The sequence below is a fragment of the Bombus impatiens genome, unplaced genomic scaffold (assembly GCF_000188095.3).
Source record: "Bombus impatiens unplaced genomic scaffold, BIMP_2.2 scf_0442, whole genome shotgun sequence".
Taxonomy (NCBI): domain Eukaryota; kingdom Metazoa; phylum Arthropoda; class Insecta; order Hymenoptera; family Apidae; genus Bombus; species Bombus impatiens.
This window is the reverse complement of record NT_176861.1, coordinates 253,718-281,134: the sequence shown is the minus strand read 5'-3', so window position 1 is coordinate 281,134 and position 27,417 is coordinate 253,718. Positions and strand designations below refer to the sequence as shown.

Below are 27,417 nucleotides of genomic sequence, written 5' to 3'. Positions count from 1 at the left end.
TAAAGCAACCGATTGTCGCAGAATAAAAAACAATTTCCGCATAAAGCTACCAGGAAAATCCTTGACAATCACCGAGTGCAAAGTATTCTATACCGTTTACGGAAAATATAATGGCTGGTTTAGTAAAGGAAAGCCGACGTGGAAATTATTATCTCATTCAAAGGAAACGTTAATTAGTATACCTGCTCTAAGAGCGAGACGAACAGTTACAAACAAGTAAATACCATAAGTTTTTCTCTTTTAAAGAGTATTATTTTTAATAGCATTTTTACTTGGAATTCCTCGAGATTTATCGTTCCCCTTTTCTGGGCGTAATATAAAACTCAAAATTACGAACGAACAAACATTTGCAGAACATAAGAGAAAAATATGAAGTGTCATATTCTTCAAAATTTAAGATATTGTCAATTAGTCCTATTTAAACAAAATTCTCTCTCTCTCTCTATTAAACATTAAACGCAAGTTTACTTCCATCTCTTAAATGTTTCGAAAATATCGATTGTCATAATATTACTGATTGGCTACTGATCTTTTTGCAATACTTTGTAGGTTTAATTAAAAAGAGATATATTCTCTATATTGTGAAATATGTTCAAATGTATATATAAGTAATTATATCCTATACATAGATCTACATATATGTTACCAGGTACTCAGAATATAAAGATCAATCGAAGACAAAGCAATTTTTTTAACACTTTGCATCATCTTCCGTGTCTATATGTAAAAACGACGTATGCATGCATACGCGTACATCTCGTGTGGGAAGCGAGCCAAAGTGAAGCGAAGCAACAGGCTGCTATTCCTGCAGTGGGAAGTTGGTCGAACGTGGAATAGAATGAAAAAGAAAAAACCGTGATAAAGGTATGAGGTTAAAGAAGAAAAATTCTGAACACGCTTCACGAGTGAGGTAGCGCTATTAAACATAGGGTTTGATTCATTGAACGTTAACACGGAAACATGTTATTGCACGATCGTCAATGGTACGTGATTTATAATTATACTAAAGTACTGTTATAATTATTACAATGTGAACTTTATTTCTTATGGTAGAAGAAATGTATCTGTCATTAAAATTAGTTTCATTAATGTCCTCAAGTTTCCCGAGGATATATCATGGATATCGTTTATTTGATAGGAAAAAGGAACGAAAAGGAATTGTACTAATTGGAAATGTTCAATTATCCTTCAGAGTGTCACGTTTTTTACTTCTTACAATGCTCTTCTCGCCACATGGTTGGGCGCCACCCATTTCTTGGCACATGTGCAACATACTTCGAAGCCCCTGCCTTTCGCTTCCCACGTCCTGAAGGTTTCTGAGAAAGAAAAGAGTGCGATCCACCTCGGCACTAACCTCGAAGGAGAAACCACCGACCGGTGGAGTTTACACAATTTTCATGTAATAACTTCCCACTTGTCTATTCGTATCATCGATACATTTCCCAAATATTACGCGATCAAAGCAGGAACCTCAAAGGATTAAGTATTCGATTACTTAATTTGTCAATTAATCGATTTGTTAAAAACTCTGTTTCACCTCTTCAGCATATTCGTTTATGCGGAGCGATAAAATTATTTATCTTGCTTGTTACCTTAATTTTGGTCACGTATTCGTGTCATTGTTATCGCGAACAATCCGCAGGAGATAATGATATTTCGCAGAAGTACCGAACGTACGTGCTCGGAACAAAAAAGGGTACCATAATCGAGTCGAAGTGTCATGAAGGCGTAACCGCGCCAGGTCCCCGAACGAAATGACGTGCGGATAATTACTGCAACGAAATAAAGCGAGTATTTTTGAATACGAAGGAAGTACGTGCTGCATTTTCGGAGCTGGAACAGGTTTCGTATACATATGTACGTCGACCTGAAACGGAAGCGACAACTCGCGATGGATACGGCCCTGTAACGGAATTTCTTGCTTGTTGGGAACCAAGCGACTGCCGCTAGCTCACCTTAGGCCCTGTTCACACGGTGACGGATGGTAATTTCTCGGAGCGTTGGGCGCTCTCAGTATCATTATCAACCCTTGCTAGTTAAGTGGACGCAAATAAACGTTTTAGTTGGAAATATGGGTTTCATTTGTTAATTGTTCGGTTGATAATTAAATCACGTTCGCTAGACGAACGAACATACAGGACAAGGAACATGGACAAGGAAGATCTTGATACTTGATACTTGATACCCACCAGGAACGATCGGATTATCTTGTACGTTGAGGAATGCACGATGAAGAATTTTACCTGTGTCCCAGCTTAGCCTGGAAAATCTAGTCGAGCCATGTGAGAAAGCTGTCTAGTTCGTTAACATTGTTGTCGAATGCGTTCATTCCCTTTGGCATTCGTTAGCGTGGTGATGTAAACATAAAGGTCAGGTTTTTTTATGAGATATAAAATTTAACTTTTTCCTTACACTTTTTTCTTTTCATTTCGACCTATTTTTGTTAGTTTCTTGATTTTTACTCGATGAATACAAAGAAAGTATTTTGATATAAAATGATCGAAGAAGGGAATATCCTGATAGATTTGATAATATAAATACGTCTAGATATAAATTTCAAAAAATGTTATATTATAGGTATAATCGTAAAAATTTTACGAAAGTATGGACATAATCGTAAAATTTTTACGATTATACCTATAATAAAGTGTCCATACTTTCGTGAGCCACAGTAGGTACGTTGTTATTTATGCTTATAAGTGATTACTTGTCTGAAGAGAATTATATTTCTAATAAATTTGTTGACTGTTTACGCTTTAATTTTCTAATTATGCCTGTGTAACATTTTGTCGTTAAAAGATAAAAATCGATATCAGGCTCGTGTTTGTTCGTATAATTTTTTCCTATACAGAGAAATTTCCTAAAGTGAGAGGGAAATGGCTCGTTGCATGTTTTACTATCTTGCTCGCCCGTCTTCGTCTTTGTCTTTTTCTTGTCGATAATAATGGGGTGTCGAAGAATCTAATCAGTTAAGACTTCGCGTGTGAGACCGTCGAAGCTCGAAAGTTCACGTGGAAGACGATTTAAACGAGATACGCGAATCCATTAAGCTCGCTTTACACGTTGATTGTCATGCGCGAGACGCTTTAGCCGGTACACGACCCACGCACTCTTTACGCATACTTAACGAGGACAGGTAGACATTATACCCCAAACTGTAGCGATGAAATTAATGACACGGTATTACGAAGGTAACTTGTTTGCCAGAAAGCATTTTCCTTGAATGACAACGACAATCAAGGGATTTGTATACTCGTCATTCTCGAGCTGCGATTACTTTCCGAAGACAGATGTAATGAAAGGTTACTCGTGTACAATGATTTATCAGCAACAATAGGTTAATAACATAATTGGTTCGTTTGTAAAGATTTCATCACGTATAGTTATACTGTTACATAGTAGAAGTTAAGGTTTACAAAGACATATTTTAAAGGTTCATTATGAACCGAGCAATGAAATTGTATATAAATTTTGTGTAAACGAAATATAAAAAGGATAAGAGAAGCGTTTCATCAAAATACAAAAAATAAATTATAATAATGCTTTAAAAAGCTCACTTTACAAATTAGGGATGCGAAATATATTTCTGATTCTTTCTGTGACTAAACAAAATAGTTTGTCATAATGTTATAAGCAAAAAGAATATTATAAATGCAACGTTGACTTTTGAAATGTTAATTGTTTATGGTATAAAAATAGAAATAACGATCTGAGGAAGCAGTTCAAATAAAATGTCGTGATAGGAAGGAAGGAAAATTTTAACGTTACTTGTTATATTTCACGTTACACGATGTTAATCGTTCGAGTTACCTCATTAACGAACCGGTGCGGTCCAGTTTCAAGAACAATCACTCGGTTTCTTCGAAATCATTAGATAAAGTGATGGTTCTTCGATTCCAACATCCATTACAGGTTATTAATTGACAATCTCCGTGATTTATGGGTATCGTGGGCAGGGCTATTATATCCTCAAGTATTTCTCAATCGGCCGCGCGATGTTCAATCAACGATAATCTTCAATGCCACCCGCAACCGTATAAAACCCTGTGGTCGTTACAGGCATTGCATCGAATTGTAATTAATTTCAGAGTCTCGTTAAATCAACTTTATCTGAAATAATAACCGATAACGACATAAACTTAACTAACCTGGTACTTGAGAATCTCTCCTTTGGTTCCAACTATGGGCCATGACTAGCATGTATCTTTTTTCTTTCATTATTGCGATTTAAATTTAATTGGGCATTTTTTCTTCTTGCTATAATTATTTCACGAATATAGCTGTTATATTAGCTACGCTATATTAATACAAAAATTAATTATGCCCGTGTAAGACCAGTTAAATTAGATTATAAGCATTATGAATTTCAATTACTTTGTGGTTGGTACCATTCGCGTGTAGAGAAGTTGGTAAACATTTCAGAAGACAATATGGGGATATATCAGAAACTGAAATCGTTTTGTGTCGATGCATTTTCACTCTTACAATTGCGTAAGCGCGTACGACGATTTTTACGTAATTTCGATGTTAGCATCGTTCGTTTCAGCAATCCTGTCGTAATTTAAAGAGACAATTTTAGCGAGGAACTAATACTAATATATCGATATTTCTATATTTCAAGTCGGTTTGATATTTCTCACGCTCTTGTCCGTATCAAGCACATTATGATATAGCACATTATGATAACTGTACCAATAATAAAATTCTAAAGTTTATTGTTTTCTTACACCTGTTATTAAGGATAATTTTCGATATAAGAATGACGTCAATTTAAACGAGAAATGGCATGAATTTCAGCTAATTATTTCCTTGCCGCTTGGCCCCCGTTATCTCCTATTTTTTTAACGTTGCACTTTACGGAGCATAACCGAGCAGCGGTACTAATTCAATCGCCGTCCTTACTCCAAGTAACTGACCGCGGCCAGTGTTGGCCGCTAATTAAGGAAATATCTTAATTACCGTTCAGAATTCCATAAGTGGCCCATATAGTTTGCGCGAGATGTTTCGCTGGCCAGAGATACGGGTCTCGGTCGAAACTATTAGATTTTTTTCTCACACCGATGTCAAACGGGTTCGTGAATTTAATTGAAAAGTGGAAAGAAAGCGATCGTTGTTTTCGTCATTATCATCATTTACTAAGATAATGTAAATAATCAAGTCTTTCAGAAGTTGGCAAGTGAGTGAATTGCACAGATGCAACGGATTATTTTACAGCGTTGCATATACGAAACCGTTTCCTCAGAAGCCTCTCATTCTTGATTGTTTTCCATTGATGATAAAGGCTGCACGGCACGGATTACACACACGACCCGCTTTATGCGATTCTTCCCGAGGAGATAAAACTGGTCGTTTCCGTAATGATGTTCCACGAGATATTACCCTGACTATGTCCAGTGTGTCCTTCAACATTTTCTCACTGGTCGATTCATACCTACACGTTTCAAGGCGCTTACAAAATCCCACCCTGTTTCAGAATGTTCTAATACGTCCGCTTTGTTCTTTTCTCTTCTTTATTGAAGTACAACATCTTACGTGTGAGGTCGCTTAATCTTTCCAGACGAATTTTCATTAGCTTGTAAGAGAGCTTGTTTCTATATTCGTTCTTAATAATAATTGGTTACTTAATAACTTAGCAAAACACTTATGAAAGTAGTAAATTATTAAGGTATCGCTTAACGTGAAAGGGTTAAATTATTTTATGAAATAATTACGTTCTATGATCTACTTATCGATGATATCGGGACGTTACCAAGTAGAAGCTTGGAATAACTATACATTTTAAGAATTTTCAAAAAGTACTGAAGTGTTAAGTTTGCTTGAAGAAGAATTTTGCAATTCGATCTCCTAAACTTCCGATCTAAACATAACAGTTTAAGTTTAACCGTTGTGCAGTTGCAACGATTTATTTTTAGATAGTACTTCATCATTTACGCAGCCTTACGATATCTAACATGATATTCGTGAAAATATCCCGGATACTTTTATCATATTAAATTTGTCATGTATAAATTTAACGATGTGCGTCCGTGTTTACGCATAAAATTCTTAGAATCATTATTTAATCAGAGGATGCAGATATTATTCGATATTTTTATATTTTTATGTGCACAATTAAAGAAACGAGACCTAAGCGGAAATTTATTCCACCCATGTTACAACTCTAATACGTATATTTTGTATATCTTCGCATGTTGTCTACGTGTTGCGCATTTTTACGTCTTTAAATGTATTATAATCTTCAGCTCTAGTTGAACTTAAAATTCTTTCTCGTAAAAACATACGCGATACGATATTTAAAAAACATCCGATATTTACACGGAAAACCCTCAGCTTCCTTTGTGAGCGAGTTTATCGTCTATACGTTTCTTGACGTCGGAAGAATCTTTCAGAGAGTTCGAATCGTGCGAAACGTTAGCAAATCCCGTATTCGCCGGTGTTTTTTCTGGAAATCTACATCGAAGGCGACACACGTTTAAACGTTCGGTCTCCATATCAGGAATACTCAATGCAAAGATACTTAGTATTCTCGTGGGCTGTTGAAAATACACGCTACTACGATCGGAGCGTACAGCCAAGTAAACGTGTCGAGATCAAGAAACGATCGGTTGGCAAGCAAGCGACCAGGATTCCAAGAAAATAACGCCTGTCTGCACCATCGAATTTTTCTTCGTCTGTATAATTTCTGCATTCGCGCGATTATTTATAACACGCATACGATTGCACGAATTGCCAATACCGGAGGTGAATTCGTTTTTTCTCTCATCAATATTCCAGCTTCTGCGTCGATTTCTACGTTCGATAACCATTCGTGACATATTTTTCAATTTTATGAACTTCTACGGGGCCGGCTGTTTCGCATGATTGATGGATGTAGAATAGGAAAACGTCAATTATCGCTAATAAATTGGGAGATAATTCAGTTTGATAACTTGGCGATGTTACATCATATCGGGTATCTTGCGTGGACAAAATTTATAATCCAAGAGAAACACAAGCGGAATATTAAACGCAACAAGTTTTATTACAAATTAACCGACACAAAGATACGAGCGATCTTTAGAACGGATAGATCCGATTTTTTGTCTATACATCGTGACTGGATGAGCTTTTCTATTAGGTGTTTTTTAAGATAATATTATTCTCCCTGTACGTACAATTTAAGTTCAAGTCGAATACAAATATTAATTAAACTTTTACATTACTGTTCGTCACTAGACTAACTAATAGATAAGACTGACATGAAATATACTGTTAAAGAGTAAAATAAAACGAAACACTCAAATAATAATAAAACTTCAACGCATCGCACAATGACAGATACAAATCTTCTGGTTCGTTGCAAAACACCGGTAATGAATAAATAATTTAGCTTTATAGATGCTTAATTGCACGTGACGTTCGCGTTTCACGAACGCCGTCGGGGTTTCGGTGCCGTGCGATTGATATCTTTTAGCCCATCCAGACTTCTTCCTTTCTTTTTGCGCGCTGCCACTCGTTCTGGATCGCCCACGCCTCGAATAACCTGTACACATGTAAACCGACCGGTTAACCACGTCGTACGACTTAGAAGAGAAGGGATTCGTATATATTTTCGTATGGGTATGTCTACCGAACTGGGTACACCTGAGGTTCTCGACCGTGAATCGTACGCGCCAGTCGAAAATTAGTGGATTTCTAGACTCTTCTCCTCGTTTCTTACAAACCTGGAAACACTTTACCTTCCAATTAATGGGACTGACTTCGGATATTTTTGGCATACGATAAAATCGGTTACGAGGAACAACTTGGATAATTAATTCGAATATACTCCAAGTTGATTGACCCTGTTGTGTTCTTTCGGTAATTTTCTACTCAAACATGATTTTCTATCGTTAAGATTTTTGTTAAGATTGGAATAATATGAAAAAATCGTTATGTATATTAACCCATTAAGGGCGGGTATTGCGAAAAGGAAACATTTAATTTATAATTTTTTATTATTATTTATATAATTTTTATTATTATTATATTATTTATATTATAATTATTTATATTATTTACTTTTTAATATCGTGGTTATGAAAGAGAATAGCAGCGATTTACCTGATATCTTTTCCGTCATTATTTGTTCTCCAATGTAGATATTACGATTTTATGAATATCAAAGGAATTGTAATATTTATAGCACTATGATGAATTTTTTAACTTTTCTTAAGTCACGGAAATCTTGTTTACGTTCCTAATTCGTGCGAGCTTTTATTATATACCTGTTATTCTAATACATTTTATGCATTATTTTACTACGCGATTCTTCCCGGATTACTTTGAATTTCCAGTTTCAATTTTAAGTTCAAGTTTCTTTTAAGATATTAAGGATATTTTTGCTGGTTGAAACTAGTGTAAGATTGGAACATACAAATTTTAGGAACCGTAGGGTTAAGAAATAATAAGAACGGAATATTAGTAAAAGGTTAATGAAATAGTTCGCTAGAAAGAACAAGATTGACTTACAAGCGAAGGAATTTTTGCAGTTCTTGTTGATTCTAGTGCGTAAAAATGAACAGAAATAATATCCGAAAGCAATAACGTGACTGAAAATATAGGAAATCGAAGGCTAATATATCTGTACATGTGAAACCACTTGTTGCGTCCGTTCCACTTCTAGCAGAATCGAAGTGAAAGTCGTCGAGGCCGTTCTCAGATCATTCACAGTCTCCTGCAGGATACAGATGTTTGAGATCCTTCAGGTCCAATCACATCGAACCGATGTCTGAATGAAAGAAACGACGATGGTAGTAAGATCGTCGTTTCACGTGTGTCACGCGATTGCTCGGTGCTTGTGTGGAGCGAGCACGTTTGAACACAGGAACTGGTGTACAGGTTTTGCAGACGTTTCTAAATGCTTTAGTTTTCATAAAGTATGTACGTAGCTACAGATGGAAAGGAGTGGTTTGGAGAAATTTGGAGAAAGGTAGTGAGTTAGAAAATTTTATAGATTCTATATCTAAATTACAACTAGACATTTGTGTCTATTATTAATATTACCTCTGCCACAAATTATGCATAAAATCAGTCAAATTAAATCGCTACAAACTCGGTTTGTCGCCACAGATTCGTGTCTTTCCCATTCAAGAAACAAATCGTGCGATGTTAACTTTTTAATGTTCTCGGTCAGGAACCTAACCATTTCACTATGTGCTCGTCTACCTGAAGCGGACATATGTCGCGCTAACGAGGTTCGCTACGTTCCATGGAACTATCTCCCGTGGATTTTAATTGTCATAGCAGAGTATCAGCTATATCTTCTTGCGAACGGACGTTATAATCATCGCTGGCGAGTTTGTCGACCTTCGATTAACGATAATCCTGAAAAAAATAATCCGGCCGTAAAGGGCACGGCGATGAAAAATGACATGTAAATAAAAATGTTGTTTAACATACTTCTATAAATATACGGAATAGAAGAGTAAGGATTTTCGAGAGAGCCGATTTCGCTTACAGTAACGACGATCAAACTCCTGAAATTCGATAGTTCGCGACGCGTCGGGTAATAAGCAAAAATTCGAGGGACGAATCACGGTGAGTTTTTTACAAAGTACTCTGGTTGTGTTCCGTTACGGGAGCTCGTTAGGCTCGGACCTTCTTTTTCCTTGTAAAAACAGTTTTACAAGGCACGAGCCCTCTGCGCACCCGTATCTTACGTAACGACATCCTCTGTTGCGATATTCCAACAGCGTCTAAGACATATTCCGCGTCGAGCAGCCGTGAACAGGTTCTGCGGCAAATTCGCGCCTGCCCTCGTAGCCGTTCTCCTATTTTCTTCACTCGATTTCCGGTGAACGAACGGAAATCGCGACACGAAGCCCGTCAGACTGTTGCAAAGGCTACTCGACGCGTGAATATCATTCCTTGCTGCGAATCTGGATTCGAATAATGCTCGATTCGTCGCTCAGTGTTCGTCCATCGTATGTTGAAAACATATTACTGAGAACGCTGCGGCGCAACGATCGAACAATCGAGCGAACTTCTGAAGAGGAAACGGCAATCGTAGAAAGCCGAGGCGTGTACTCGCGGCGCCATTAACGTTCGATGACATTTCTGCGTTGCAAAATTCGATTACGCGATGAGTTCGCGGTAAATTTGAAGGAGAAATTCATATAAATGCGATTTCATACCATTAGCAGCGTGGAAAGGACGAAATAGGATGCTATAGAGGAAATTTCAAGCGCGCGATTTTATACAATTTTATAATTCGTTCTGTCATTACCGTACCTTTGTACGATTCGTCTCGTGGCTTGTGTATGCGTAGCTACTTTCAGTGACTCGCGAAAGTGTTTCGTTGTTCGAAAAGACTTTACCACTTTTACTATGAATTTCTATCAAATAACGAAACGTTCGAACAAATACCGGTCTTTACTTTCTTTCTATGTTATTAGTCGAACCAACGTATGTTATTTCGATGTAACGTATTCCAAGTTGAAATATTTTCTTCTCCCGTGGATCTGGTATCGATAATTGCAGTGTCTCGCGTTGGAAAACCGTGGAATAGCAATAAACCACCGTGACGCAACCGTTTCAACTCCTATATCAGAAATCAGCTCGCGAGTGGCTCGTTAATAAACGGCCAACATCAGACTAGTCAGTGTCTATTTTCTAATTGGAAAAATTGCGATAGCCCGATCGAACGAACGAACGAACGAGTTACCAGGTGTCTCGTGAAAGTTCGGTGTATACATTGTTCAAGGATACGTAAATCAGGCGAGGTCCACGCAATCGAATCCGCGGCTGTAGAACGCGTCGCTTTGCCTTTTTCCGGGACCTAAGTGCAATTAGCATAAAAGCGAGGGTAGACACGCTGGCCACTCCATTGCTGGTGCATACGGTGTCTTTGTTGTTCAATCAAGAGACCGTTACATGCGAGTGTCTGTTTTAATGCGGTGACATTTCGCTCGGCCCATTTTGATCCAAGTTTTCAATTTGGTGCACAATCGAGTCTCGGCCAACGCAGCCTCGAGATAACATCTGCGCTTTCAACGGGGCTGCGTAAAGTGGAGTGTATTCAATCACAGATGCTGAACCTCTGGAGGTTGCGCAATAATCGATGCTGATTATAGACTGCTAAATGCGTTACAATGCAATGACGAATGCACGGTGATGGATGCCACTGAAAGTACATCAGCCTTGCGAAAAAACGAATGGGAATTGTCTTTCAAGCGACGAAAAATCGCGTGGTAATGGTTTTCGATGACGAAGCTACGTCGCTGAAATGCAAATTGTTTGAAAGTTTTTCTTCGATAAATCTCAACGATTGAAAATTATCCTATGACTTGAAAAATTTGCTAGTAATACGACTTTAATTATGCAAGACCGCCCAAGTACAAGGTAGACATGTTTTAATAGCAGCGAATACGATGAAAGGAATCCCGAGACGAATAATTACGATATTTGCTCCTTTTTAAATAACTGCTTCTCCGAAACCAATTTTTTCTGCATCATCGATAGCAAGGAAAACGTTTTACTTTTTGAACAGAACCAGATCTTACGATAAAAATCATCTTTCTCGAGACCAGTTTCCAGTAAGACCAGTTCACGGATCGACAGTTTTGCACGAAATAGCAATTACAGAGTAAGTGGTGTTCACGAGAAGAGAGATAAATATGAAAGAGGCAATTCGAACGGGTGACGATGATGCGTCATTGGTCACAGACTCTTTCACGAAGGTGTTCTCATGTCGGCTCGCGTTTCACCTTCTCATTCTCGTCCTCATCCTCTTTCTGTTCCTTCCTATAGACGTCGTCTCCTTCGTCCTTCTTACAAAGCTGCCTTGATAGCCGAGGGTCTCGAGTTCCCAGAGCGCCGACAAAGAATTCAAAAGATTCCGTGGATTCGCGCCACGTTCCCTCCGGCGCTCCGATTGATCGACTTTTTCTCCTCCTCGACACTGACCCTTCTGGTTTTAACTGGTTTCGCTCCGTTAGACCCTACGAAAAACCTTCCTCATTTAAGGTTCCTCGATTTTTTCTTCTTTGTCGTGCGTCCGTCTGACTACTTATCTCGGATTTTGATGATCGGCTATTCGATATTTCAATTATATACCACTTAAACAATTTTTATATTTTTTTCGTCGATGTAATGACGGCTGAGTTTTGTAACTTCAAACGTTTCTCAATTACATTGTTTATACAATATATATATCGTTACACTTCCTTGCTTATTCATATATCTTTAACCTCGAGACGTACAACCGAAGAATTTAGTATCACCTTAAAACCATTATTAAGCATTGTTCAATATGCAAACAAGCAGCAATTACTCGTGACCGGTTGCAGGCGAATTGTAATTATAGCTGCTTGTTTGTTACATTCCGCAATATGAATAGCGAAGAATGTGATCTCAAAGTTATAACTTTGCTATGTGCTTAGTAAACAACATCAGTTGCTACATTTTCAATTTCAATTATTTGTTACTAAAAGAAGATTATGTATTATTAAAGAGATTATATGGTTATGTCACATTGATTATGTCGGATTCTCTTGTTAAGAGATGGCGAATAGTTATGCAAATATGAAAACGTACTTACTGAATCTTATGTATTATTAAAAAGATTATATGATTATGTCACATTGATTATGTCGGATTCTCTTGTTAAGAGATGGCGAATAGTTATGCAAATATGAAAACGTACTTACTGAATCACATGGTCCTTGAAATAACTTCAACCACCGCTCATCAGCAAGAAAATCAATCGACAAAAGAATTGCCTCATCTAACGACGTTACCATCCATATTAAAAATGTCGCTGAGAAACGACAATTCGAAGTTGTAACGAAACATTAAATTTTCTCTAGGTCGTAAATTATTAAGAGACACAAACCACAAAAATACTACTTTTAATTAGTTGTCACTGCCAATCACGTAGCACAGCGATACCATCAATGAAATTGTACATGTTACTTGGTAATGATTCGCGATGTAGAGTATATCGCAGCCGGAGGAAGCGATGGAGAGAGAAAAGTACATAAACTTCTGAATATACAAACGTGTTACGGTGGCGTAACGACGTGTAGACGAACATAGGATATCATCCTGCGATCCGGACCCATAAAAAGTATGAACCGTAATTCAAACCAGATGCGCTATGAACCGCGACTTTATGTATACATTCGCGCGTGAGCCAGAGGAAAAGAAGAAAGAACGACGCGGGATGCCGAGAATCGATTAAATTGAAAGACATGAGCGCTGGATCGTGGCATGAAACGGGTGAAATATAGCGATGATGTCCGTTTAGATCAGATAGACGAAACCGTTGCGAATCTCGACAGAACTCGTTTTCTTTTTTTAAACACCATGTAATTTCACTGATATTGCCTACGAAGATCATGTAAGAAATGTATCAGCGGAGCATCTTACATCGTGAAAAATTTAGCGGAACGATAAATTTCATCGACTTTTCATTTGTTGTTCTGTCTATCTTTTCTATCTGTCGTATTGTTGACACGTAGCGTTAGCTAGAATTAAACGAGATTCTTCGGTCTGATAAATAGCTCTATAAATCCCGAAAGATCAAAATAAAAATATAGAAAATTTTATATACGTAATGTTGTATCTGCCAATCTGTATACCGCGATATAATTTTATGCACATTGTTTTCAATCTGCCTCAAATTTTATATTAAATTAAACGAATATCTTAAATTCGAAATTCGGTCTTCGAATATATCAAATAAAACATGAATTTTGAGAAACTTTAAATAAAAGAATTTGCTTTAATCAAGCTACATGCTAGAGTCTATTTAACGTGGTCGTATTAACATCACGAGTTTCTTACGAGTAATTTTACGAGTTTCGTATATCATACGAATAGTCGTATTAACGTAATATCGTTGTTACTATTAGTACTTGAACTGAATACTCGGATCTATCTGGCTGCGGTTCATAGGTGGAGTACATTCCTTCACGTTGTGGTTGTAGCTAGATCGGTGGAAGACCTGGCTGGTGCTGTGTAAGCAGATCGAAGAATGTGCAATTACCACGAAACACCCTTTGAATTCAAAACTAAGGATTCTTGAATTTCCTGGTTTCGTATTCAATTTCTAGAAATATCCTGGTATAGAAATTGTTCGGTTAATTCTGCCAGCATACCTATACTATGCAAGTTATTTTATGCTCGTCGACTTAATTTTCACTAATATCGTTTAGTTCTGATACACGTCTGAAAGTTTGAAAACACGTTCGATGATTTAATCCCTCGCCATTCGTACCAGTTTTTATACGAGACGGTACACTCGGTTCGCACAACGTTCGATAGTCGGCGAAGTTAACGGTATTTTCCAAACATCCCACGGTTTACGAGAGCCAAGACAATGTGTATTTACAGTATTGATCGCGCTATCGATCAGGGTTAAAAGAGGAACATGTAAAACACAAGGTTAGTCGAAAGGAAACGTTGGTGCCGTGTGTACGCGGGAGCAACGCGAATTCAGGAATGTTTCCGCCATTAATAAACATAAAACCGTGACCCGACCTCGTGTTTCCATAGAATTAATGACAATGTTCGCCGACAGCGTTACGTTTCGTCTGTCGAAACGGTAACACGGCATAAATTCGACCGACGCGAATTTCGACTGGAATAATTCAACCAACGACATTGCACAAACGTAACGCGTAATTTTTCGACCTGTCAGGGTGGAAATGTCGCGTGAGTTGGATCACCGGTCGACAAGATGGCCGTAAACGCTACGAGTAAAGGTGGGCAGGATGTACATACGAGATTACCAATGTCTACGTCGCTTCGAGCTCGATACAACCATCTGATAAGCAATCAAACGATTTAATCGAAACAGGGATTGCGAATAACCAATTCATTCCTCGTGTTTCTATCGTGTTTGTGTTCGTGATAAAGCCGATACTCGTTGAATCGCGTGACATTGGATCCGTATTACTGGCAATGCTCGATCGCCATTTAACTTGCATCCTCTTCGATCGGTTGAAATTTTTAAATGTAACAACACCTATACAATATGATCAACGTCGATCGCTCTCGAGATTTCCTGTTGCGGAAAAAACAGCTCCGCTTCGATTCGATCGTCTCTGCGTGTCGTCTCTTCTCTTCTCGTCTCGCTTGTCACAGGGCGTGACTCGAGAGCGTCTTCGGCGTCGGTCTCGTTTAATTTCCTATTGGCGCGTGCGGATATAATCGACCGGAAATCTTATCGTTCGTTCCGATCGGCCCTCGTTGGAGCAGAGGATCCGGAAGAAAGGTGTCGACGATCAAGGGGCTAGGGAAAGGGTTATCCAGGATTCTGCTTCCGTTGTCGATCTTCCGAATGAATGAGCGACACTTGCATGGGAAGAAAATGTCATTCGATAGCAGCTTCACGAAAGAAGGGGATCATCTGGTGCCCGTAGCTCGCACGGAGAGCTTCGCAGCCTCGCCGAACTCTGCATCGTGCAGTTTTTTTCTCTCTTTTCTTTTTTGTTCGTTCATTATTATTCGAAAGACGCGAAGGGGAGGTGGAAAGGAAGCACGCCCACTTTCTGAGCAACCGAAAACGAACCTGCCGCGTGCACAACTCGAGCAGATGGTCCTCGAGGTACACGTACACATCGATCGGCATGTTCAGTCGTGCGAAACTGGCGATGGAAAACGAGGACAGCGACAGACAGCTCGGATCCACCTCCCGGGAAAAACGAGACGCCCCAAGATCATCGAGACCGGAAAATGAGCAATTTACCTCGAACGAAGATATCGACAATTGCGCGTTTTCTCTTGTCCGCTTCCAGCTTCCAGTTATTTAGCCTGTTTTCTTTGCGATTTGCTCGCGATCGTCTCTTTCGGTCGGAGATTTTTGAACACGCGATCATGGTCTACATAAAGGAGTATCGTGTCTCCATGACGCGACGCGTTTAACTAGCGTGCCATCCGGCTCTCCTCCTTTTTCCTTCATACCGGTTTATTCTCTTGCGGGTTACAGTCTGGCGAAGGATATTTTCTACGTGATGAAGATGACTCTATAGACGCAGCAGTTATATATTATTTAGCAGTTATTACACTCTTAAGTATAATACTAAACGCAGCAAACTTTATTCTGTCTTCAGGATTATATCGTATACCGTATGCTTTTCAATTTATCGTTAATACACCAATCGTTTAGAAGATCGCTATTATACATCGAAAATTGGAGAAAAGTGGCGACGTCGTGATTATTTTTTAAAATTTACCTTGGAGTTTATAGCTACTCGTACTATTTGTTTTAATCGACAAACTTATGGAAGGTAATTATCGTGACTTGCAAGTTGTACAATTTCACTGATAACGTTGATTTAATTTTACGAAAAAGCTGTCTAGGCAGTAAAGCTAGAGAAATTGAGAAAAATTAGAATTAATCAGTTTCCTTTCTGAGAAGCTATTATCATACGTCAACGAACAAGATAACAATTCCGATACTCAATTCCGATTATCTTTATCATCGTGTAAAAGATAACAGTAACATTGTACTGTAACATTGCAACTAATGGGGTAAACCTGTGTATTCGAGGCAGGAACGCGTTCGAATTTCTCACAGGCGACGGATTCCTTCTGAATTGTAAAGCGCGCCTTAACGGGTATTGCCGATCATCTGTCGAGACATCTGGGTCGGTCCTGAGAATATTTCACGCTTATACAGTAGCTCGTATACAAGATGCGAGGAATTAATATGCATAATTTGTTAGAACAATGGCGAGAACGAGCGTCGCTCTCGAAAGCGGGGTCGCGAACGAAGCGAGCCAGCTAGAACGTGCAAATAACGAAACGAACAGCCGTACTTTGCTCCTGCAAAACGTTTCTCTTATTCCTCATCGTCGGATTATCACCGATGAATTGACAATTCTATCAAAATATGTTTAAAAAATGTCGCGAACAAGAGATATAGATATTCCGTGGTTGCTCCACGTAAGCAATATTTAGCTGCTGATCGCGTTCTCCTACAGTGTTTAGTTGATAAACAGGTGTCAGTTTCGTTTAAATGGGCTGAGTTAGCAATAGCTATCTCGTTCGAAGTATTCGCGTTACCAACGCGCATCAGTTAATCGAATTTCCAGCAATTATCGTCCAACCTGTCCATCATTCCTTGTATTATACAGATAATACTTCGTTCAAATTTGATTTCTTCTTCGGTCTTTTCATCCCTGTTAGCGGTCTAATAGGTCTTCTTCGCTCTTTAATCCTACGACAGCGTAATAAAAGAATTAAACATAATCTCTCTATCTTCGTGATTTTTTTACGCGGTCTATGATAAAACTTGAGGTCTATACTACCCTGTTTAAAAAATGTCTTCTCTATCATCTCGAAATATGCGGAGAAAGAGAAGTTACATCATTTTTGGTGCAATCTTTGTCTTCCTCCATCCCACTTAAAATATTTAGTTATTAGATTGCTTTTTACCTAAGGGCCGCGGTATAACGAGTTTATATCGATAAATGATATGAATGAAATCGTAGGACGTTCATTAATGAAACTTTTCATTCACAACCACCTTATCGCGTTAATAAAAAAACAATTCTTATTGTATCGCCGTGGTCACGCGCGCGCTCGCGTGCAATAAAACACGAATTTTACCGCTCGGAACCGGCCTGTTGCTGACACGCTTCGTTCGGAGCACAATGGAAAACGCGCGAGTCCTAATCGCGATTTGGCGCACACTCACGTGTGTGAACCACGAAACGTATTCGTCTCTATTAGACTGGCGACAACAACATCGAGTTTCTCGACGATTATGCGAGCGCCGCTGATAGAGTTAAACCGCTCGAAGCTTGTCGTATCTTATCCAGCAGCGGTGCACGATTGTCGCTTTATGAGCCCAAGACAATGAGGTCGCCATGTTTTTCTTGTGTCCTCGCATGACGACCGAAACGACTCTGAAACTCGACGCCGTATATGTTCGTCGTCTTTCTTCCTTCTACTTGAACGCCCTCGTCCGTGACGCCCTACCTTCGTTCGCATAAACGTAAGACTCGCAACTCTTGCCACTGTTCCTTCCAGTCAACTGATTTGCAAACAACAATTAGGAGCTTGCTGTGAATTAAATCTAAAGATAAGCCGATGATTTAAAAGACATCACTTGGATGGTTTCGAGGAAGCCAGCGGTCGAATTTATGACCGAACGTTAGTGGAAGAAGCGCACTTTCTCGTGGTACAAAAGGTTGATCGTGAAGATAAGGAAACTTTCAATAGGGAGGGCTATCGTGACTTTCTAGAAACAAGAAGCGTTAGAAGTTTTTCAAGTGCTTCGGCTTTTTCTTTAATTTTGTGTTGACTTTGAGGAATCTGCGAATATGTTGCTATTTTTAAGGTTTGGTGGCTATTTTACATTTATATTTCATGCGTAGCAGACTTGGAAATAGTTGACAAATTGCTTCTCTCTTTCACCGCTTCGAGGTATTCCTTGCTCCTGCAGATCCTCTTTTTCAGTTTGTCGGTAAAGCAGATTCACGATTCGATGGATCTAGTAACTCTCCAGAAATTCACTAGAAATTCTGTGGATAACAGTTTGGTTGATGATCAAGTAGGAACCTGTATGTCGGTATGCTCCACTAACGATCGATAAATAGAAACTGTCGTATCAACCTAGCAACTCTATCGTCGATAAAGTTCGTATTTTCAACGATAGAGGGGTATTTTCAACGAAGAAGTATCCGACGAAATTGTCACTCGAAATAAATCGAACATCATATTGCTATAAAATATATATTTAGAATTTAAAATTTGAAACTTTATAAACATTTTCAATGAAATTTAGAAAATTTAATTTTAAAAAAGATTTATCTCAATACGCCGTCTATTTAATACTTCGAAGAACGAATATAAGGGATTTTTTACCAAAGTTGCTTCGTTTGTGTTTCGTAAAATATCGTTTCCTTTTCCAAGTAATCTGGCATAATCGGTAAATTAACGGGCTTTTGTTTCGTAAAAGCCGGACAAACAGAAACGTTCGTTTTATTATCCATGACCAATCAGGTAAAATGTCCGCGGTCCAATTCGATACTGTCAGCGTGATTTAACGTTTCTTGCAAAAAATCTCGAGGCAACGATTAGCTGCGCAGAAATTTCACCTCGATACTCGCAAACGCGCCAAGGAATTCTTTTGTTTCAGAAAGAATACCGTTCCGCGTTTATAGAACGACAACGGAATAACGGATATTTCTGACGAACCTAATAAACGATGAGTGGATGCCGTGAATATTTCCGTGTTTCGAAGCGTTGTTCAAATATTTGACAAGTCTTCGAGGTAAACAATAGCTCATTAATTCCTACTTTGTTTGATCTAATCCACGTTTGCAAGCAGACGTTCCAGGTCCTGGTATATGCATGTATTACGAGTCTCGTGCTTTGTTTCGTTGCGACTATTTACTTCGATTCGAGTAAATATTGAAGTGCCGTAAGGAAAGTTGACGTATTTGTAAACTGTCCGCGTTGCCACATCTTAAAAATTAATTACGAAGAGTCGTAACTAAAATTTCTGACTTTTACGCTATCGTTTATTAATATCTGAATATTAACCGATTTATAGTAGCGGTACATAAATACTAGTAATACGTAGAAATTAATAAGAAACTAGCCGTTAAAAGCTATATTTAGCACCTTGAATAATCAAATTTAATTATACGTTTAAAAATTGATCGACGATATATTAAAATTCAAACCACTACGATTACGCATATGAATAATAGCCAATATATCGTTACTTGACTTCAAAACGTAAAAAGAGAGAAAGTTTCTGAAAAAAATCGACGTGCAAAAAATTTCCTGAATTGCACTACCAAATCGAAATTATTCCGCTAGCAGATCTAACGTGACCTGTTCGCCGTCACTTGGAACAGCATCAGCGAACTTGGCGCCCCGTTAATAATCGATGCTCCGGCAATTAATTCCAGGCTTGTCCTCTTAATCAAGAGTATTCATTCGCGTCATCGCGAGTCACCAATTCTACTACATACACGCGTATAAAACCGAAAGAGGTTTCAGCTACTGCATAGTGTTTGATGAAACGTCCATACGTTAGGAATTCCGAATACCGCTTGGCTGCAGTGAGATTTCAAAAACGTTCACAACTTCTTTTATACCATTATATAATAGCTACTACATAACATAATATACAGGGTGGTTGGTAACTGGCGGTACAAGCGGAAAGGGGGTGATTCTACGCGAAAAAAGAAGTCGAAAATATAGAATAAAAATTTTCTTTTTTTTAATTTTTCTATCGAGACAACGATCTACAGTGAGATCCGTTATAACGAGACGCGATAAAGTGGACGCGTACCGAGCGAAAATTCAAAGTCGATTTTCTCGAAAACAAAGCCTCGAACGAAAAATTTTTATTCTATATTTTCGACTTCTTTTTTCGCGTAGAATCACCCCCTTTCCGCTTGTACCACCAGTTACCAACCACCCTGTATATTATTATATTAATTATAGAATATTATTATATTACGTAATAGCGGTATATAGGTATAATAATTTATAGCTGTCTCAACTAGCTATATTCCGTACCATCTATTAGGTTGTCCGAAAAGTGTCTTTCTTTTACAGACGCGTCTTTTCCGGCGAACGCGTCTTTATACAAACACGAAACCTAATCGTCGTACTCTTTATCTTGATAGAACAAAATGGATCATACGTAATTCGATAAAATAATATAAAACGAAAAATGTGCATCCATCGTTTGCTTATAAAACGAAAGAAACCTTTCGGACGACCTAATGCTTCTAAAAAGCTTCGTTGGAAGATTGAAAGATCTATTGGATTGGATCTACCGGAAGATTTACCCCGTCCGTGACATCGAATCCGCGACTATGCGGGTTCTTATAACCGCGAAAAGGCGAAGCACGAGGTAAGAGAGAGGGATTTTTTGGTTGCTCCTTCTCTCTGTTGGTGCATGGCCTCTCCGCACGCGTCCGTTGTACGCGTCTACTTCGCCACGGGGTCGACGGCCTTCCGGAGGATCGGGCTCCAGGTCCAGCATCACCTATCGGACGGAGATGGAAACTCGGTACTCCGCATTCTACGAGAACGGGGAGACCCGTTAGCAGAATCTATGGCCCCGTCGGCTCGCGTCCACGCTGTTTCCAACCGATGCGACTCTTAAATAATGTATTCGATTTATGAACAATCCTTCGAATTAATTATGTGGCTGTTTCTTGTCGAGTGCGCGACAGTATTGGTAGCACCGCGAACGCGTCGCGGATGCTGTTACGCCACTACTGTGTGCCACTCGTCACACAGACGAGATAATTAACTTTCAAATGTCAACAGCTATGCAACAACGTTTCGTTATCTTCTTCCTTTCGAAGCGTTCTATCTAATGGTTGATTGTTTTGTCAGGGTATAATGGTTGGTTATCGGAAAGAAGGGTGTTCGAAGTACGATAGATCTTGTTTTGTTGACACTAGAACTATCACACCGGTCAAATTGACTGGTTTTACAATTTTACTTTAAAATTCCCACTTCGTGTTACGTTTTCTTTCCGCAATGATACAATGACTTTCACAACGATAATTAAAAGAATAATATTATGAATTTTATTTTGTTTTTCATGTATTCAAACTGAAAATAATTTCCATTAAGGCTACTTATACCAATACCAGTTAAAATGACTGGTACTTGTCAAAGTGTAAAAGGGTCCTGCGATCTGTTTATCGAACCCCAATTGACCAGTTTCCTCGTTTTCTACAACTTGCTACACGTTTTGTAAATTTTTACTGCGTATCATCCAATATGACGATATCAGTTATCAGGAAAATTCCAGATCGGTCGTTGGAGCACTAAATGCTAACGCTAGAGATGCCATACCAGTCAAAGTGACTGGATCTACAATTTTATAAATGTGTCTATCCTCGTTTAGGGATCCCAGATGGATCGGTAATACCAAAAATCTACTACATAACATCGAATTCCTTCTGTAAGAAAATAATAAATCGATAAACATAAAAATATTCCATTATTACGTATTTTTTAAAGACCAGTCATTTTCACTGGTTTTGATAGAAATATCAAACGCTTTGGCTTACACGAGCCTTCCGAGAGTCGGATAAATCTTTCTGAATGTTTTCTATTTTTCTATTTTCCTATATTTCTGTGTTTCTATGTTACTATATTTTCTTGAACATTGTTCGAGAGAAATTGACTTGCGAACGGTGATGTCGAAGGTGTCCTGGAAAGAGCACCGGATGAGGAACAGTTGGAGAACTGGTGAAAGTTTCAATGAATCTCTCGGCAAGCTTTGTCCAAGGTCAGGAGTATTCTTTCTAAGGACAAACACAATCATTAGGAAGTTACAAAAAGATGGATAATATATCGAATGGGGAAAGAGAGGTTCGACCTATCGTATAATGTTTGCGACATCAGAATGCCAGGAATTTCAAATATTTTTTCGCTGCGGAAATTTGAAAGAGAACTCTCCTTGACTGAACCATTGTACGACCAGTCTTCCATTAATCATTCGATACGACGCTTGATTTATGACATATGTGGCCTTATAACCAATGTGAAATTGCTCGTAAAGCTTAGTTCTTTCAGGAACTTTCATAGTGGATTAAATATCAATAACAAAATAAAATACGAGTGAACGTCAGCATTTCTTTCATAAAATTAATATTCTGCCAAACGATAGTAATTGATGTAATACGCGCGATTTATATTCTCCCAGACGACAGCAATTGAAACAAAATTCGATTAACCTACGGTTAATCAAGCACCAAAACACTCGCTCCTCGATAGCTTCTCACAAAAGAAAGAAAGAAAGAAATAAAAAAGAAAAAGAAATTGAATATTAAAAAAGAACAAAAAGATGTATGATTATACCATTTATAAGGTACATCGCGCTGACGCGACGCAACATCGCGACATCGATCTTCTCGCGCGATCAGGATGCGTATCGGCAGTGGTGGAGGATGGAAGGCTCTCCACCGACACGTATACCATTACGACAGCCAATGACTTCTGTCCATGTAAGGCATCCGACGCCACAACCTATGATGCATGCCTAATTGCCCCTAATAGCCGGTTTTCGAAAGACGTCGCTCGCTGTTAGTGGAACGCGCGTACGGCGACGCCGCGGAATCAGAAAATCGAACAACAACGAAGAAGGGAAACGATCTCCGCGGCGAAGACGGTGAATTGGAGTTGTTAGTTATCCGTTTCGCTGTCATGAATCAGATATATCCGCGTGTCTGGTTCGCAAGCTCTTTTCTCTCTTTGCCAGTTAAGTCGCGTGCGCGACACTGGCCACAGGGAGACTGTTCTCGCGTCCTTCTCTACACCATCGTTTCGTCCAGGTCTCTGTAACTCAGTCGTATCCTCGATCTTTCTCGCGCCTCTCGAGAATCGTCTCGAGTCTTCTTTCCAGTTTCACCGGTGCTCGTTAGAGCACGGAGCTCGCGCCCGGAACAACGACGATTCCTATCCGGACTCGACTATTTATGATAGTAACTCGTAACTGTAGCGCGAATCTAGCATCCACACTTCGTAAATCTGCGTTCCTCGTTAAGAGAAATCAATCGACGGAATTGCCACCTATTTTCTCTATTGCGTGCCCTTCTACGTCCGTGTCGAGTGAGTTTTTCGGACGAAACGAGATTTTCGTTTTTACGAGGTTCGTTAGCCGAAGGACGAAGCTTCTGAGGTGCATCACGAGACCGTAGAAGGCGGTTTCAGTTGAATACGATAAGGAAATCTACTTTCTATACGGACGTGTCGCACGTTGGAGAAAGATTTTATTACGGCGGATGAAAGTTGCGTCAATTGTTATAAACTATTCGTGAGATGCAAGTTGGTCAGTCGTTTCTTTATTAATATAATGGATTTGTTGCTTTTAATCTCGTACTATGCAGATATCCAATCCATTTCGCGCAGACTGACCGATTCAATCGTCGCTACAAAATTCTATACGAGATTGTTACGTTTCGAAAATTCCAATATACCACGCTATTCGTAATTTTTAAGAACTAGACTTTCCTTGTACCTTCGCGCGAACAACAATGTTACACACGATTAGCTTCTTTAACGAAGCCACATTTCCAATTAATTTATCGCTGACGGTCTGTCTAAATTTACGTTCCTCAACGATCTTAACAATTTGTCGGACGTAAGCGTTAACGGAAGACGAGAGGTCGGCTCGATTAACGATCCGAGAGCCGACAGACCCAAAGTTTTACGACTAGGGGTGTAAAAGAGGCTCTCCTGTTCGTTACTCCCTCTTGAAAAGCCGACCAGGCAATGGAACTCGTTTACTTACCTCTTACCTGAACAAGAGACCGAGCCACAGCGGAGGGGAATGCTTTCGTAGAAACGCGGCAAGCCGCGCAGAGTGTTTGCACATTGTATGTACCTAGCTATACTATGCCGCGAAACTGAAATGTTCCAGCCTGACGAGTTTGCTGGACGAACGATCGATTCGCAGGTTTTACCAGAAAATCCAACATTTTCGATGAACGTCGAGTATTGCTGAAGGCGACAGCGATCGTCAATTCTAAAATTTAGTAACAGAAAGTAACGTTTCGCTTTGTTGGTTTCTGTTTTTATCGTAGAATGTTCAATGATTAATTTTTGTGTAGTACAGTTTTTTACTATTTACTATCTTTGGAACATTTTGCGTACGTGTTCGATGATTAATTTTTGTGTACTACAGTTTTCTACTATTTACTATCTTTGGAACATTTTGCGTACGTGTTCGATGATTAATTTTTGTGTAGTGCAGTTTTCTACTGTTTACTATCTTTGCAACATTTTGCATACGTGTATTAATGAAAAATATATCGTGGATAAAACACGACAAAGATCCACGTGCTACAAATCTTTTCAAATAATATATTCCCAAAATCTAAAGAAACCCAATAAAGAGACGCCTCCGCTAAAGTCCATTGCTATGTTCGTCGATCGTTCCAACGCAGTCTAAAAGTCGCAAGAAGGAGAAGGAGCATAACGAATCTCAGCATATCTACGTGATACAGGAATTAATAAAACGAACAATCGAAACTATTTTGTATCTTTTTATACGCTATCTTCCCACGATCGTCTCTAAACTTAATATTCTTCAATAATCGACGATCGACTGTCATTTCTGTCAGCTATCCACCAGAAGCCACTGTCGCCACACTGTCCATAGGAATATATACGATCAGCGAGACAAGTGGCCGTCTTTTAAAGAGAGATATAAATATTTCACCGGGAGGCCGTACATCACGACTAATCTATGTTACACGTCCATTACGAATCGTCATTGACCGTCCAAAAATGGACGAGTCTCGAATTCGTGTAATTCAACCGATGTAGAAGGAAAGAGACGAAACGGGGATAGAAGGAGACGAGGCTAGGTATACGACGCAAATTAGGCTACCTGAAAACCAACGTGCAAGAAGTATCGCTCGCGATTAGCAAGTCGTCTTACCAAATTTAGCGAGCCACCGAAAGCGCCGCGAGCATATCGCCGCTCGGGATCGGCCATGTCACGACCCTTCCTTCCTCCATCGTTTCGGTCCAATGTTTCCATGTGTTTCCAGGAGAACCAGGGGCCCCGGTGATCTTTAAACTCCAAACTGCGGCATTATGGCCGAATTTGGACTTTAAGGTCCACCGTCGGTACACCGCATTAATGTATTATTCTCGGCACGGTGGCCGAGCCTGGACCCCTCTAACGAAGTGCAAGAATCAGAAATGCCCCAGAAATCTCGCTGGGCCCTCGAGCAAAATGTGAATCTGCTGCGATTCTGTTGGGTATTTATTACGAGCAGACGTAGTATGTTTCCATCTTACATAACCTGCGTCATATTCTGTTACTCTGCGATGTGAAAATTACGCTCGAAATTAGCCGATCGTCGTATTTCAATTTCGATCCATCGATACGTAAAAAGGTGCGTAGAAAATAAACCGAATTATGCAGGACTAAAGAGCATTAGATACGGTGAAATACAATTTACGTTTCTCGTATAAGATCGAGAACCATAAATAATCAATTCCTATAATTGAAATTAATGTGGACGTTTAAGACGAGGATTAAGTGCATATTAATTAGAATTCGCTCGCGTTTATATTCAACGTGCATTTACAAGGGAAGAAAAAAGCTGCGTAAGTAACTCGCTTAATAAATGCCGGCACAATACGGATGAAAGTATTATAAATACCGCTGCATTTATTATGAAATACTTCGAATTTACCGTGTAACGCACCCTGAAATTATACCGTTAAAGACACACATCGAAGGCTCTTAACAACATCGAATGCACGGCGAGCCAGCATCCGGAAGCAGAAGCTTACTTGCTGCACCGTGCAAATTACAGAGTGCCGAGAGAGAAATTAGGGAATCGAGGAACCGGCTGAAAATCAATTTTGATCGAAGATCGCCGCTACGCCGAGCGTTATATTATCGGTAGCAGAAGCTCGGCCGAGTAATTAACCCCCGGCGACCAATTTCCGGGGCACGCGCCATGGCAAACGGAACACGAGCTCCGGAACACGTGAAATACGATTTGCCGAGGTGGCAACGAAGTTCTGTCGATTATCGGCCACAGTCGCACCTAGGAGTCTCGTACGTTACATTGGCCCGTGTTTCTTACCACATTACAGTTCGTAAGCGCTGTTTATTGGCCTCTCGAAACGTGACTCGATTCGATTTCTGTTTTCTTCGACGAAGATCGGTGTATTTGGCTCGGCTGATCGAGCCAGTGTCCGGTTTCGCAGACTAATAGCCGTCCACTTTTCCCTGTCCACGACTCGGTAGCATTTCTATTAAATTGCGCTTGCACAATCTCCGTGTTTAGTGACTCGATGTAAATCGAGAAGGCGTTTATTATATCGAGCGTCTTTATGCCCGGAGCTTGTGAAAAATAAGTCTGATTCGAATCGATTCTTGTGCAATAGAGAATCGTACACCACTGACTTTCAGCGTCGATTAGATCTAGCGAAACGAGCGTTACCAAATTTTCTTTCGCGTTAGAGTTCCAGTTAAATAAGTCGCTGACTCATATTGTAATTGTACTTTAATATCGCGTTGATATTCAAATGAAGCAGTTCGATATCTCCCTCTCTGATTGGATCTAGTTCGAATTGAGAACAGATCGTTTAAAATTGTTTTAATTTACGTTGCGATCTTTATCTGTAACGAGTCGAGTACGATTCTAGAGCAGATATAAATTTGATTCAACGAATTATTTTACGCGATACATTTAAAATGGTCAATCGATGCCTCCAAAATTTTGAAGGCAATGGAAGACATATCAAAATTGACAACCAAATATAAATACAATTTTGCTGATATAGCATCGACTGACAACCCGCTGAATTGTAAATCTGCTTCCTTGTAAAAAATAGAAAACGTAATTTATCGTATTCTTCTCTCGTAGATTTATTCGTTTTAAACAGACCATCGCAATGTGTATTAAAATGACACATTATTCACAGAAATAT

At 39.3% G+C, this 27,417-nt stretch overlaps 2 protein-coding genes across 2 annotated transcripts in view; one reads left to right on the top strand and one right to left on the bottom strand.

The window, feature by feature from the left end:
• The window catches only part of LOC100740344 (epidermal growth factor receptor), a 174,899-nt gene that overhangs the window by 21,994 nt on the left and 125,488 nt on the right, over window positions 1-27,417 (top strand). The gene's annotated exons all lie outside the window — the stretch shown is intronic.
• On the bottom strand, window positions 7,070-7,763 carry LOC117151791. Its single transcript, XM_033321403.1, has 2 exons — window positions 7,610-7,763; window positions 7,070-7,522 (listed from the first exon to the last, which is right to left on the bottom strand). The coding sequence occupies exons 1-2, from the start codon at window positions 7,755-7,757 to the stop codon at window positions 7,296-7,298; spliced, it is 375 nt and encodes a 124-aa protein (XP_033177294.1). The 5' UTR covers window positions 7,758-7,763; the 3' UTR covers window positions 7,070-7,295.